Below are 16,444 nucleotides of genomic sequence, written 5' to 3'. Positions count from 1 at the left end.
ATAACAGTAATAACAACAGCGTAAGACAATATCAACAGTGTCCATTTCAACTCTACAAGATAATTGTTTATATAAGTATTTGTTGTTAACATTCTATATATAAACAAAGAAAAAAGAAAGAAATAATACAAAGAATATATTATTATTTACTATCATGGATAAACAATCACACACTCGATTCCTCTTTGTACCTTGACAATATACATTTTTTGTACCTCGATTTAAACAGATGAATATTTGGACATTGCTTGAGCTCTACATCCATCTGTTCCAAAGTTTCACTCCACACACAGACACACACAAACTTTTCCTGGTAGTTCTAACTATCTGCCTTTTAAAGTTACTACATCCCCTCAAATTGTAACCTCCTTCTTTATGTGTAAAGAGCTTTTGGATATTTTCTGGCAGTATACCCTTATTTGCCTTATATAGGAGTTGAGCAGTCGAGAATTCAACTAAATCAATCAATTTTAATAGTTTTGACTGCAAAAACAAAATATTAGTGTGACTATAATATCCTACCTTATACATTATTCTTATAGCACATTTTTGTAGTATAACCAGGTGATGCAGAGAACTTTTGTAATTATTGCCCCACACCTCTACACAATAAGTCAAGTATGGTAGGACTAGTACACAGTATAACAAAAACATTGCATGGCAGTTTAAGAAGAACTTGGCTCTATTTATGATTGAGATACTTTTGGACACTTTATTTTGTATATGTCTGATGTGTGATTTCCAGCATAATTTGCTATCAATCATTACTCCCAAGAATTTTATTTCTGATACTACATCTATGACTACACCATCTATTTTTATTACAGTATCTACATTTACATTGTAATTCCCAAAGAACATTACCTTGGTTTTGCTCAAATTTATAGATAATTTGTTAACATCCATCCATATTTTTAATTTCCTTAACTCATTGTTAATGTTAAGTACTAGGTCACTATGGTCGTCGTTAGAATAAAAAATATTGGTGTCGTCAGCAAATATGACTAATTTTAATAACTTTGATACATTAAATATGTCGTTTATATAAAGGTTAAATAGAGTTGGTCCCAGAACTGATCCTTGTGGCACTCCACAGCTAATGCCCAAATACCCCGATTCAAACTCGCCCATCTTCACATACTGCTGTCTCTCAGTCAAATAACTTTGGATCCATTTCAAAGCCACTCCCCTAATACCATATCTGTCTAATTTTTTAAATAATCTGCTATGATTAATCGTATCAAATGCTTTCTTCAAGTCAATAAATATCCCTGCTGCATGTCTTTTTCTATCCAGACTGTTGGTTATCTCTTCTATTGCATCAATGATAGCCATTGAAGTTGACCTTCCTGTCCTAAATCCGTACTGACTTTCATTAATTAGTTTATGTTTGTCAATAAATTTACCTAGTCTATTATTATAAAGTTTTTCTAATATTTTAGAAAACTGAGGGAGCAGGGACACTGGTCGATAGTTAGTGAAGATGTGTTTGTTTCCACTTTTATATATGGGTATAACTTTAGCTATTTTCATTTTCTTTGGGCATTTCCCCGTTTGAAATGATAAATTACATATATAAGCTAGAGGTCTGGCAATGCTATGTATTCTCTCTCTAGAATGTGCGTTTATGTGACCAGCTGTTTGTCTGCTTCGCTCTGTCTAAACAGAGGCTGTCTCACTGGCATATGGCACCAGAGTTCTTGCTTTGTCCCAGTGGGTGAGAGCTCATTCCACCACGGGGATGGCAACCTCGTGGGCTCCTTTTAAAGCGGTGCCTGTAGCTGATATTTGTGCGGCAGCTAGTTGGGCATCACCGCACAAAATTTTGCGGTTTTATCGGTTGGACGTCACAGCCCCTTCAGTGGTTCATACCGTCCTTTCTGCTGGGTCTACCGCTCACTAAGGATGTGGTGGTCCCATTCCGGTTTGGTGGCTGCTCTGCAGGGCGTGTATATGGGCTGGGTTTCGTCACTGATTTCTAGAATTGATTTCGATTCACAAGGTCCCGAATTGATTCGATCCACGATTCGATTCAATTCGATTAGATTTGAATCTGGGAAATTTTGCATCAGACAGTCAGAAATATTATAATTCAGATCAGTACATTTACATATTTTTGTATCTATAAAAAGGAAGCTGACACTCGCAAGACTTTATCAAAGGTGTAAGCATCACAGCAGATGCCTTTGTGTCAAGGTAGCTGAAGATAAAACGCAGAAAAACATGAAGGTGATTTTCCTGGCCTGGGATTTTATAAAAATATTCTGCAGTACATCAAAAACGAAAGAATCAACATACGAACATTACCTCTGAAGTTACAGAGGTTTTATTAGAGACACGGCTAAGCGTTTTGCATTTTGCATAATTTAAAAAAGTTTACATTTGTTCAAAAGCCTATTGATACTAGCATCCCCAGGCTTCTACCTTTCTACCTATAAAACCCGGAGAGCAGTCAAATGGTGGAAGTGGAAGCTAAATTGGCTAGTCATTCATATGTATATTAGGCTGTTACCTGGGAATTCTGGAGGGAGGGGAGTGGGGGTGTGTGATTGAGGGGGTGGGGGAGCTGCTAAAAGCTGTGAACTTCCCTTTTGTGTTTCATCTTGATGCATTCTCAATCATCCAGGGAAATAAATCTCCAAAAGTCACCAACTTGGAGTGTTTCAGTTTGCCATCTTAGGGAGAAATCAACACACATGGGTGTATGTCCTTTGTTGCTGAGATTTATTGATAAAAACAGTACAAAAAACCAACCATTTGTACACATATTTACAAATAATAATAAAAAGTGAGTGAGTAACATTCAACATTTTCAGCAATCACTCACAATCCTGGCACTGCCATGGTATCTGTAGTCTGCATTTACCACATGTGTATCTGTAGCAGCGAACACATCGCTCAGTGGCCTGATTTTTCTTGCATTTGTGTTTGACCTGACACGTGGCTACGCTTTGATGACAAGTCCACCCGCTGTGATCGAGCAAAGACTGATAAGTTCGCTGCAATTTCCAGTGTGTGGGGATCATTTGTCACCAACTGCATCACGTGCTACAACCCTGGTCTACATATCACCGTTGATGAACAGCTTTTCCCATCAAAGACTCGGTGCTGTTTCCTGCAGTATATTGCAAGTAAACCTGACAAGTTTGGGATCAAGTTTTGGGTGGCTTGCGACCTAAAATCCAAGTACATTTGCAATGTCTTCCCATATCTTGGCAAGGACCCCAATCGTCCCACTGGGGAGAGACTTTCTGAAAATGTAGTAATGAGGCTGATGGAACCATTCCTAGACAAGGGCAGAAATGTTACCACGGACAATTTTTTCACATCGCTTTCACTTGCGCAAAAACTTCTTAGACGGAAAACCACCATCCTCGGCACAGTCAACAGATTCGCAGGGAAATTCCTCAATCCACTAGACAGACAGATCGCAATGAATTCACCACTCAGGTATGTTGCAGGTCTTTTGTGGTTCTATGTTTATGTGTTTCATTGTGTGTAAAAGGGCTATGGAAATAACAATTTATCTTATTTCTTAGGTGTTTTCAACCTCTGCTGCCACGCTGACGGCGTATGCGGCCAAACGGAAGAAGACAGTCTATATTCTTAGCAGCATGCACAGCGTGGTTCAGACTGATAACACCACCAAAAGGAAGCCAAACACTGTCACCCTTTACAACAAAACAAAGTGTGGCGTGGATGTGATGGACCAGATGGTTCGGGAGTACACTGTCCGCAAAGGAACACGGCGCTGGCCAGTCGCCGTGTTTTATAACATGATTGACATGGCAGCACTGAATGCACATGTGCTGTATCAAGCATGCACCGGGACGAAGGAAAGACGGGTGGACTTCCTGGTGGCGCTTGCAACAGAGTTGGCTCGCTCTCATGTAGCTGGGAAGAAGGCAAGAAAAGAACAGTTGCTTCGGACACAACCCTCCACACCTAGCCCTGGAAAAAGAGCCACGTGTCAGGTCAAACACAAATGCAAGAGAAATCAGGCCACTGTGCGATGTGTTCACTGCTACAGATACACATGTGGTAAATGCAGACTACAGATACCATGGCAGTGCCAGGATTGTGAGTGATTGCTGAAAATGTTGAATGTACTCACTCACTTTTTATTATTATTTGTAAATATGTGTACAAATGGTTGGTTTTTTGTACTGTTTTTATCAATAAATCTCAGCAACAAAGGACATACACCCATGTGTGTTGATTTCTCCCTAAGATGGCAAACTGAAACACTCCAAGTTGGTGACTTTTGGAGATTTATTTCCCTGGATGATTGAGAATGCATCAAGATGAAACACAAAAGGAAGTTCACAGCTTTTAGCAGCTCCCCCACCCCCTCAATCACACACCCCCACTCCCCTCCCTCCAGAATTCCCAGGTAACAGCCTAATATACATATGAATGACTAGCCAATTTAGCTTCCACTTCCACCATTTGACTGCTCTCCGGCTTTTAAAGGTAGAAACGCAAAATAATGTTGCTGTGGGGGTTTAAGTGTTGAACAGCAGAAATTGTTTTCTTTTCGGAAGTAAGTAAAAGGAAAAAAAACAGCAGCCAAAAACGGTAGACCTGTGCGTAACAAGCAAGCGAATAATGCAGAAAACAGATTTTTAGACAGGAAACTGTTCTTGAAGTACACAGAGAGCTAGAGCTGTGCATGAAGTATGGATTTTTTTTATCGTGTTGGAAGCAAAACAGCAAAAGTACGAGGGAATTCATGACGATGTTTATGTGAAGCGTAGTTTGGATCTGCTTTTGCTGCTGGTTCAGTCAATATAGTTTGGAGAGAGATAAAACTAACAGCTTTAGAATCAGCGCAAAAAGGGCGTAAACACAAAGCGCGGACCCGCCGAAACATCAGAATCAGCGAGCTGTCGGCTTTCAGCCCCGACCGTGTCCGTGCCGTCGGGTGAGAAAGGCGGCATCTCAACACAAGGTGGCCCCACTGAGCAGTTTGACTCGGTGAAGAGCGGCTATCGAACTGAGGGATGACTATGATGACAGCAGCTATATGTGCAGGCGGGGCCGTGCGCATGTCATCACACATCATCTGCCTTAAAGGCGTGAATAAAGGTTTCTTCAGCCAAGACACACGAGGGCATGATATCCCATACTTATGTGTTTCACCTCGTTCCTCTCCTTCAGGGAACAGAAGTTATAGACATAACTATTTGTTTTCTTTTAATCAGTTACTTTACAAGCATTGGGGTTTTCATGTGAGAAGTGATAACTGTACTGTGTGTGGTTTCCAAACCCATTTCTTTGATGTTTTATTTGTCTTTGGTTACACCTAGTTACTCAGGTTTGCATATGTTGCTGTATTTCCCTTATGGTAGGTTCAGTTTTCTTTTCGTCAGGTTTGATTTTGCAGCATCTGATCTGAATAGGAGACCAGTGAGGTTCTTGTTTTCACTTTGGCATGACAGATTGTGGAGGTAGACACAATGTTTTGGGAACATTTGGAAACTTACCAGAGGATAGGTTTCAGTTGCTATACCAGTACTGATGTTTTTAGCCCTGTCCTCAGTACTGCAGCAACACAAAATTTCATGAAAAGGAAATTAAACACACTAAATTCTGCTAGTCATGGTAGTGCTACGAAGCCCTTTTGATTACACAAACCAGGTCTGAATTCTCATAGAAAAAAAATATGAAAAATCTTCTTTTTTTTTTTAAAATCTCTGTAGAATACAAAGTAGCTTGATCTTGGAGTCATTATATATTCTTTTCTTTCCTGTGGATAGAAAAGATATTCATATATAGACCTTTTTTGTCATGTGTGGTAGCGTTTACACTCAGAATCAGGATCTGAATGCACTGTTGTGCCAGGTGTATTTGCTGTTCCAAGATGAGCACTATAGACTTGCTATAGGTTCTTTGCGTTTTTTGTTTTTTTTTATATATTGGTCTTTTTTACAGTTGAGCTGAAGGAACCTCCCACTGGAAACACTTGACCAGCAGGTTGTGCGGGGGATGTGATGTGTTGTTCAGTATGATCAGGAATTTAGGCTACTTCCTTGATTCAATAATTCACTCTAGGAGCTTCAGAGTAGCTAAGCTGAGTCCCATTGTATCGCGCTCCGAATTAGAAATTGTCATTCATGCATTTGTTTCATCTCGTCTGGACTACTGTAATTCTTTGTTTACTTGTTTATGTAAAGCCTCTTTGGAGCGTCTGCAAGTTGTTCAGAACGCTGCTGCAAAGCTTCTGACCAAGTCCTCCAAGTTTTCCCATGTCACACCCCTGCTGATTCAGCTGCACTGACTCCCCGTTAAATTCAGGATCCAGTTTAAGGTTTTGACCTTGACTTTCAGGGCCCTGCATGGACAAGCACCAACATATATAAGTGAACTTTTGCATCCATACATTCCCAGCAGGTCCCTGAGGTCATGTGACCAGGGCTTGCTTGCTGTCCAGCACACGAGGCTGAAAACAAAAGGCGACAAAGATTTTGGAACTGTGGCCCCCAGATTGTGGAACTCTCTCCCTTTGAGCCTGAGATCTGTGGACTCAGTGGTCGCTTTTAAAAAAACAGCTAAAAACCCATCTTTTTAAACTTGGTTTTAGTTGATTTTTATTTTTAGGTTTTAGCTTCTGTGAAGCACTTTGTGATTTTTATCTTGAAAGGTGCTATATAAATAAAGTTTTACTTACTTTACTTACTTACTTAGTCCCCAGCACAAAGCCTTCCTACTCACCTTGTTCAGCCTCCAACTGTCACTGGCTGTGATGCTGCTTCTCCAAAAGATAGCTAGCCACAAAGAAAATGGTAACACTGTTAGTAAAAATGTGTTCTTGTTTGCACATTAAAGACCTTACCTTCCTTAAAAAGTAGACTGTGCTCTGTCTTTTCATGCAGACAGCTTAATGCCTAGTGTTCCAGTCTAAATCCAGGTATTTATAGCTTGTGCTTGGTCCATAGTGTTAACATCTTTACATCTTTCACTAGATAGTAATGGTTTTTAATTTAAACCTGGCCCTGCTACATTTCTTTCTCCTTTATCTTCATCATCTGCATCTAATTCAGTGGTTTCTTTCTTTGCTAGGTTCCCCCTTTGTTTTACAAGAAAATTCCCCCCGGCACAAACACGTCCTCTAACCCCACACACACACACACACACACACACACACACACACACACCCACCCACCCATATATTGTTTTCAAACTCCATTTCAGTTTATTTCACACCTCAAACATTTAGTAATAAAAGTAAACTGCAATAAATTACAGGTAGCAATAAAATAAACTACTAACTCTTTTACGCTACATCCACACCTACATGGGTATTTTTCATAAAGAGGCTGATAAAGCATGCGTTTGACCCGTCGTCCACACATAATAACTCCTGTCAAGTTGGAGATTTTCGAAAACTCAGTTTTTGCGGAGTGCGCACTCCAATCTTTTCCGGCTGAGGGGCTCAGAGTAGAGCTGCTGCTCCTCCACATCGAAAGGAGCCAGTTGAGGTGGTTCAGGCATCTGATAAGGATGCCCCCAGGCGCCTCCTGGGTGAGGTTTTCCCAGACATGTCCCACTGTGAGGAGGCCCCGGGGCAGACCCAGGACACGCTGGACAGATTATATCTCTCGGCTGGCCTGGGAACGCAGGGCCGGATAAGCTGGAGGAGGTGGCTGGGGAGAGGGAGGTCTGGGCTTCTCTGCTTGGGCTGCTGCCCCTGCGACCTGACCCTGGATAAGCGGAAGAAAATGGATGGATGTTAAATGTTCAATCTAAATATTATATTTAAATGTTACAGGAAACTAAATATTTAGCTAACATGCAAATTTATTGTATGGCTCAACGGAAATACCAAAATAAAAGCTTTATGAAAAATTCCAGTGCAAAAGAGTGCCGGTAGTGGTCAGATTTTGTCTGCTTTCCAATGATGGTCACTTCTCACTGCCATGAGCTGCCTCACTTCTTGTCTACCAGGACGTCCAGTGATTTAGCTGAAAAGATCCGTTTTGTCAGCCATCCAAAGGTTCAGCAGTAATGGACTCTCGGCAGCTGCAGTCTCCACTTCACAATCACTGCAGCAAATGTCCAGCCAAAATCGCTGGACATGTTCATGCTAAATGTTGTGAAAAATGACTCAAAAAACATGTTTTTGTAAGGTTTTGAGTTAAATGTGGAAAAATGTTGTCGTTGATTTCAGCATGTTTCACTTTACAAATGGCGCCCCACATACCTTGGCACTTGTGCAGGTGAAGCCAAAGGCAAGATATGTTTCATCAAATTTTCTAGTCTTTGACTTGGAAGAAAGTTGGTTTGGAAACATATTTGGCGATGCTTCATCTGCTTTGCGTTTGTGTGGAGCCCTGTCAAATACCGGTCCATTACGTGAACAGTGTCCATGAGTTTGGTTTTTTTTTCTTTTTTTTTAATTCATACCCCAGGTGCCTCACACTTTAGGAACATCTGATCACACCCTGTTGAATAAACACATTTAAAATGCACATCTCATTTATTTCTCTAGGTTAAGAACCTCTAGATTTGTCATTTGTCTTTGCCTTTTTTCCCATCATCTGATGTCCTCTTCACCAGGTTATGAGCGGGAGCTCACCTTTCAGAGAGGAGATGGCTCCTTTAGCGCCTTTGGAGAGCAGGACTCATCTGGAAGCACCTGGTATGTGATAAATACAAATGTCTGTCTAAAAGAAAACATCAGTAACATGCTCATATAACTGAAAAACTCAGGAAAACTAATAGCAGATAGTCTCTTTGCACAGGCTCTCTGCTTTTGTGCTGAGGTGTTTCCTGCAGGCACGGCCCTTCATCAACATTGATTCCAACGTGCTGCACAGTGTGGCAGCTTGGATCGCCAGCCAGCAAGGGCATGATGGGAGTTTCTTGGAGCCCGGCAGGGTGATCCACACCGAGCTCCAGGGAGGTCTGGACGGGCCTGTTTCTCTCACGGCCTACGTCCTCATCGCCCTGCTGGAAGACGCTAGCGTCAAGGTGAGATGCCATTGTTTAGGCACAGTTTCCAGGGACATTTTGAGAGATTAGTGTGGGTCTGCCTCTCAGACTGAAACATGGGGAGCAATTTTATATTCAGCTTTTCCTTTGCTGAGTTAGAAATATTTTTAATATTTAATACTTATTTTAGTTTTATTTATTTGATTTTTGATTGGCTTTTAACTCCTTAAGATTATTTTTCTGTCATACCTATTTTATTGAGCTATGTGTCTCCTTATTTAAGTTCCTTTTTATATATTTTCTGTTTATTATGGTAACTTTTAACTGTAGTTACAAAATAATTGCTGAACTTTAGGATAAACAAAATATTTATTGTGTTAACTTGTGACACATGTTTGGGTGGTGACTCATATTTTGAAGTCAAAACTTTCCATCTGCAGTCATTTGGAAGCAGCAAGCACATAACAGAGCAGGCATAAATGGAGAAGATATGCCACAGAAGTCTTAAAAGCATAAAAACAATGACCTGGGGTGGAGATGGGTTGCAAAGTGCCTTGCAGAGTGGCTTGCAGATGCAGTAGACAGGCTGTAATGGACAGGCTGAAGAAGCTTAAACAGTGTTCACTTTATAAGAGTTACCAAGTAGACGTACAAAAAAACTTCTTGTGCATTTTAATTATCTAGGCTTCTGTAGTATTTTTAATGTAAAAATCAATTTAAAAACCAAAACTGACCATGCCTTATGGTTATTATCATTAACCAATTGATAAAGAGAAAGTCTCTGTTTTCTTCACATTCATGGGTAAGATCTAATTTGGCCTGACATTGTTACATGTGCCTGTACCAACCTGTCGTCTCACCTACTGCTGCCCTATTCCATATCTGTCAGGCTCTGTATGAGACCAAGGTGTCTGCAGCCGTGATGTACCTGGAGACCCAGCTTGCTCTTGGTGTCTCCAGCAACTACAGCCTCAGTCTACTCACCTACGCTCTGGCTTTGGCAGGGAGCTCCAAAGCCCAATCAGCACTCAATAATCTGACTGGACGAGCTGAGATAAGAGGTACAACAGCAGCTGTGTCTTAAAAGCCAGTTTAACATTTGGGGGACATAAGCTTTCTCTGGGGGTTGTTATAACTTTATGCACCTCATTCTGATAGTTTCATGCAAATCTACATTGTTTGATTGTGAACAGAACTGTTACATTCAGTTAAAAACATTTTTGGATCATACAGTGGTTTTACTTGAAGAATGGTGTCCTTTAGTCTTTGTATGATTAATTAGTCTGTATAATAAAAATCACTATTATAAATAAGTATTTCTTATTTTGAAAAGTTCATAGCTAAAAAACTCTGTTGTAATGGTAATGTTGCAGACAGCTAGACAGGACCAAGCTCCAACCTCCAGGTCAGTTTGGTAAGGCCTAGAAAACAAGCCTGTCCCTATGCCTCGCCTCTGGTAATTTTAGTGACTGAATCGGATGTTGTTTCTTTTATTGGTGTCTTTCTCAGCATTTTAATTGAATTATCTGAGAGTTAGCATGGCTGGAAAAATAATCCACTTCTTGGCTTTGACTTTTAGCTATTTGTGGGTGTCTTTACCCCAGATATTTTTTGATCATCTTGCTTCTCTTTTTAAAAATAAATCATCTGAATTATGCCCTGTCTTTCTGTGAGCAGACGGTGTGCCGATGTGGTTCTCCCTGGATGACGGCCTGTCCTCATCGTGGCAACCTCGTTCTTCTGACATTGAGATGGCGTCCTACGTGCTGCTGTCTCATTACAAGCTGAACTCAATCCCAGAGGGTCTGAACCTAATGAAGTGGCTCAGCCAGCAAAGAAACCACAGAGGAGGATTTGGAAGCACTCAGGTCAGATCTTAACTCCAAACAGAAGTACATGAATGTAATCTTCAAATTATTACGATTGTACCAATGATTGTACCAATCCTTAAAAAAATTTTTTTCACGTCATTATAGAAATAGGGGTGACATGGGTCGCGAGATTGAGACACAGGCATTAGAGTCTCTTCATGCGTGTTTTTTTTAATTTTATTTTTTTATTTTTTTTTATTGGTTTTTCACGTGGAATTACCAAAAATAGAGAGGGTATAGCCTAACATTTGAAACAGGAAAAGACCGCCGTGTAATCAATTTATTTCAACAAAGTAACTGTATTTTAAACATCACCTTTTTAAACGGTAACTGTAACGCAATACAGTTACTCATATTTTGTATTTTAAATACGTAACGCTGGTACATGTATTCTGTTACTATATATATTTTTTCATTCCCCACTCACCTCTGTGGACGGTTAATCCCTCAAGATCGGGTCCTCTACCAGAGGCCTGGGAGCTGTCCTCCATGTCTGCAATGTTGCCCTCTGGTAGTTCGATCCCCTCAGTTCTGACTACCTTCCCTCTCTTTGTTATCATCTGACTACACTTGTCAAAAACTACATGTGTCAAAAAGCAGAGCTCATGCAGAACTTAATGCATTGTGTTTATCTGTGCCATGGAGCTCTATCATTATCCAAAAATGATTAAAAAGACATCAGTGGACAGGGCTGCCCTGCTCCTTTAACACCATAAACAGACTAATTGTAGTTTATTTAGATTCAATCCACCTTCCTGCTGGCCCGAATTGTCACTGGAGCCACAAATGTTGGCATACATTACTGACTGTGATTGTCTTCTTTCCAAATCTCTGCAGTGGAGCTTGGGAGAGTAAAGTTCGCCTGAGCCACAGGGACACAATAACCACATGATAACTACAGACATGCGAGGATGAAATAAACCAGAACAAAGACGTCAGGGGGAAAAAAAGTTACACAGGCTTTTGATTTCTGCATCATCTTCTTTTTAACACCAACAAAACATAAAACAGACTTGTTGGCCCTGTCAACTCTAAATACTGGACTTTTTCTCTACTGATTAAACAGGATTCATGTTTAAAAAAAAAAAAAGTCCCCAACTGTGGTTATATGTCACATCAGAGGGCAACTGTGGCCGTCTGGGTATGTAGTGACTAAAGACTTATTAACCTCTTAGCACACATGGCCACTCGTACATGCAGAACATGCGAGGCAGATGGGGAAACTGCCAGTAGATCCGAATACAGCACAGTGAGTAAAGCCCAGTGAGGCATTGTCTGGCGAAGATTTTCTCTAAAACAGATGCACAGACATGTGCTGAATAGCAGACTCCCATCCTCAGCTGTAAACAGGAAATCAGCAATGAATATCAAAGCAAAGGATCATCAGGGATTGAAATCCCCCATATCACAGACACATTTGCTTACGTGTACCATGTGACCGCGAGTCTCGTTTTTTCTTTCAGGACACAGTTGTGGCTCTCCAGGCTTTGTCTATGTTCGCGGCTCGCATTGGGTCGCACGACACTGACGTCACAATCAGGGTGGACATCGACCCTTCGACCACTGTCGCCTCCTTCCAAATCAACAACGAGAACTACCTGCTCCATCAGAGCCAACAGGTACACAGATGAGCCAGCGTTTTCGGAAAACAGCGGCTGAAGTATTATCCAGCAATATTTGTGGGAATGAGTCAGATATCGGCTGGTTATTGAAGGCTGTCAGCAACTGATCAGAGCAGCGTTCATGGAACAGTGAAACAAATGATTACATCCAGCATGTAATATTATACAGATAATTCAGCTCTGTCATATTCCCTCATATTGAAAGGAAAAACGTGGAACTATATTATATTTCCTAAAAATGCCCTAAAAGATTTACTGCTTGGTGTGAGTCAGTCTTCTAAAAGGAGTTGCCTACTCCTTTTAGTCCAGTTAAGGACTTAATTTAGTTTTTAACAGTTGTTTAGTGCACAGCAATAAAATCTGCAATAATCTGTCAATAAAAACATAGAGATTGTTTTTTATGCTTTAGATTACTCCAGAAGAAAGTTTAATCCTGCAGGTGACAGCAGAAGGTCGTGGACTCGCCTTGTTTCAGGTAACAGGACATGTCACTCATGTAACAGCACCTCCTGCTGGTCTGTGTTCAGTCTGCTGAATGGTATAATAGTAAGAACAATAGTTGTTCAGATTATGTCAAAAACAAAGCCACTTAAATTGTGGTAGTTAAAAAGTTAAAGAACAGAAGCACATATGTCAGACTGCCCACTGGGTCAATGCTGCAGAAAGCTTTAGTGAAATTCTGCAGAAGCTACTTACAGCAAGTACTTTTAACTAAAGAAACAATAAAGAAGCTGCATTTTTCCCTTAAACCTCTGCGTGATTCTCATTCTTATTCTGTAAATTTGGTTCTTCTCTTCCTTCAGCTTAACGTTTTCTACAACGTCAGGAACGAGGAGATGAGGAGAAGGAGGCGAGAAGCTGGCGAACAGGAAGCGTTTGAGCTGTACGTCGAGCTGGTCGACAGCGAAGAAAACTCTGCACATCTGTACATCTGCACCAGGTGAGCGGGTCGGCATCTGTTTCTTCACATGCCAACAGCTTGATGCAACAGATTCATCAGCACAGCAATCAGCAGGATGTGTGAGAAGCGTTTCCAGCGATCATCGTCTGTTTACAAACAATAAAACATAATCAGCCAAAAACACCAGATGTCAGTTTGACAACAGACCCGAGAAAAACTGAAACATTTGCTAGAAATAACCTTTTTGTAACCAATACATCTCCAAATATATTTATTCACTTTTGGAAAGTGCCTAAAACAATACACAGATAACTTCTAATCACTGTGGTTATTTGGTCTTTGCTCTGACAAGTTTGCTGAAACATTTAAATTAATTTCTGTTCATCAAGAAATTATTTTTTATTGCTCCTTTTTAAATGAATGTATCATTGTCGGTAAATTTCACCCTAATTATGTTTATACTCTTGAGAAAGTTCCAAAGATAAATAAAGAAGTACTTTATAGCAATTAAATGTATTATTTTAATTTACAAGAAACTTAATACAGGCTAAGAGTCAAATAAAATTTGATTTGATTAGAATAACATTTTGAATATCATTTAAATGTTTTTTTTCTTTTCCTTTGTGTGGTGTTGCGGTCCTCTGCAGGCTGGTGTATGGTCTGGGCCTGAGTGCAACGGGAATGGCCATCATGGAGGTGGGGCTGCTGAGTGGCTTCAGTCTGTCGCCGGTTGGCATCGAGACTAACGACGCTGTAAAGAAAGTGGAGACGCAGCTGGGAAAAGTCATCCTGTACCTGGACTCAGTGAGCGGCTCACAAACACTGATGTGTCTGAGTGTAAATACTGAAGCTTAAGTTATAAATTTATTTCCAGGTGACAACGCTGGAGATGTGTGTCCAGATTCCTCTGATTATTGAGTATAAAGTTGCCAAAGTCCAGGAAACTACGGTCGTCATCTATGATTACTACGAACCAAGTAAGACTTCGCTCATATGCTTATATTAATGGATAATCATTTTACTCTCCCCTGCAAATACTGTGTTTTGCCCAATAAAATCAAAGAACTCTTATTTAAAATGATATATAGTTATAACACAAAAGACAAAGTGTTGTTGTAACAACATGGTGGAAACTCTCTCAAACGTATTCATTCGTTGTATACATGTGACATTGTTTCAGACTGAGAATGAATTGAGGTGCAAACTGTTTTAACTCTTTCCCTTATAAACCAGCTCTATTCTGATTAGTTGTCCGCCGTTAATGGAAACTGGGAGTGGGGGGCTTCTGTGCAACTAGCCAAAGCAGTGTGACAGGGATGACTGTATTATCTTAACAACATCATAAATAGCAGAAAGTAGAAAAAATTGCCTGAAACAGAGCATTTAGAGCAGTCTGAAGGCTGAGCTGGATCCTATGGCTCACAGAGATCACTTCTGTGTGTACTCAGCTCATTCTATGAAGCTTATATGAAGACCACATTCAAGTTCATGAACAAATAACAATTAAACAGTATACTGTTTGCACAGGGACACAGTTGTTATCATTTTTCCCTGAAAACGAGGGACTGTATAAAACAATGTAATTCCTAAACAGTTAATGCAATATTGTAATTAAGCTCATTAAAGTCAAAGTGAAAATCAGCACTTTAACCTCACTGACGCTGTTTGATCCACTGTGGTAGTAAACGGAAGCAAAATGACACAATAAAATGCACGATTGTGTAGAAACATATGGACCTAAAGCAGAACATGTCCACTTTTATTTTTTCACTGTCAGTTTTGATGTTTTTATAATCTTGTATATGGGGAAAATGCATGCAGTATGATCCAAACCAGGACAGCCTGTCATGTCCATGTAAACACACCGAGGACCTCCACTGACGTTTTATGAGTTTTTTATGCTTTTGTTTAGCAAGAGTTTAGCACTGTGTGTTCACCCAATCACGCGAAAAACCTGTGATTAAACAAAATGTATTGGCCTGAATGATTGCTACAAGCCTTTTTCTCTAGAACAGGGGCGTCAAACATAAGGCCCCAGGGCCATAATGGGCCTGGCAAAGACTCCAATCCGGCCTGGATCAGGAAATCTGGAAAATTTGAAGGAGTGCACACATTTTTGAAGTTTTAATTGTATTTTAAAGCTTTTCCTATTGATGACCCCCCTCGCTCCCATTGCCCATCACTCTACACTAGGGGTGTGAAACTCCAGGCCTTAACGGCTGGTGTCCTGCAAGTGTTAGATGTTTCCTTGATCCAACACAGCTGATTTAAATGGCTAAATTACCTCCTCAACATCTCTTGAAGTTCTCCAAAGGCCTGGTAATGAACTAATCATTTGATTTAGGTATGTTGACCCTGGGTGATATCTAAAACTTGCAGGACACCGGCCCTTGAGGCCTGGAGTTGGACACCTATGCTCTACACCAAAACAAATAAGTAATAGATGAACAATTAAATGACAGAAAGTTCTACATTTTTAATGTCTAAAAATGTACACTTTTATACACTGGATTCAGAAAGAAAAAGGAAGAAATTTTCTTTGAATGAACCAAAAATGTGTATTTTATAATAATTATAGGACAGTCTGGGTAATGAACCAACTTTCTCTGTAATTTCACACACTTATCGTGTAGTTTTGCTGCTCCAGCCAACTTGAGATAAAAGAGTTTTGAGTTTGACATTACTGCTTGTGAGGTAATGAAAAAACATTTACATTTTAATTTAATAATACATTTTTACATGTTTTGTGACAAAACAATAAATTGGGTATCAAAATAAGGTTTAAAAATGTAAAAAGCAGAAGTATATAAGAATGATTTTCAGTTTAAAATATACTGCAAAACTGAAAATTCACTGATAGCCGCCAAACTTTACAGTTACAGTGGTCCCTCGCTATAACGTGGTTCACCTTTGCGGCCATGCTGTTTTGCAGATTTTTGGGGGGCAATTTTGCATGCTTTCATTTATTTGTTTATTTATTTTACAGTGCATTTTGTTCTGCGTCCTGATCGGTTGTAGACCGTTGTCAGTCAATCTTGTGCCGTGGTCCTGTACAGTACAGAATGCGTTCAGCTTGTCAAATTTACATAAATCTTCGATCGCTAGCAGACTCTGAA

At 40.1% G+C, this 16,444-nt stretch overlaps 1 protein-coding gene across 2 annotated transcripts in view; it reads left to right on the top strand.

The window, feature by feature from the left end:
- Positions 1-16,444, top strand: part of LOC102308325 (CD109 antigen) — a 53,399-nt gene that overhangs the window by 34,506 nt on the left and 2,449 nt on the right. For both annotated transcript variants that reach the window (XM_042226259.1, XM_005936241.3), the window contains exons 24-32: positions 8,560-8,641; positions 8,745-8,973; positions 9,824-9,995; positions 10,612-10,802; positions 12,269-12,424; positions 12,837-12,902; positions 13,231-13,367; positions 13,976-14,132; positions 14,203-14,305. In XM_042226259.1, the coding sequence (XP_042082193.1) occupies positions 8,560-8,641; positions 8,745-8,973; positions 9,824-9,995; positions 10,612-10,802; positions 12,269-12,424; positions 12,837-12,902; positions 13,231-13,367; positions 13,976-14,132; positions 14,203-14,305 (1,293 nt within the window). The remainder of the gene's footprint in view (positions 1-8,559; positions 8,642-8,744; positions 8,974-9,823; positions 9,996-10,611; positions 10,803-12,268; positions 12,425-12,836; positions 12,903-13,230; positions 13,368-13,975; positions 14,133-14,202; positions 14,306-16,444) is intronic.

Source organism: Haplochromis burtoni, unplaced genomic scaffold (assembly GCF_018398535.1).
Source record: "Haplochromis burtoni strain Fernald_Lab_line unplaced genomic scaffold, NCSU_Asbu1 Contig_203, whole genome shotgun sequence".
NCBI classification, from domain to species: domain Eukaryota; kingdom Metazoa; phylum Chordata; class Actinopteri; order Cichliformes; family Cichlidae; genus Haplochromis; species Haplochromis burtoni.
The sequence above is the reverse complement of the archived record's forward strand: the minus strand, read 5'-3'. Positions and strand labels throughout refer to the sequence as shown.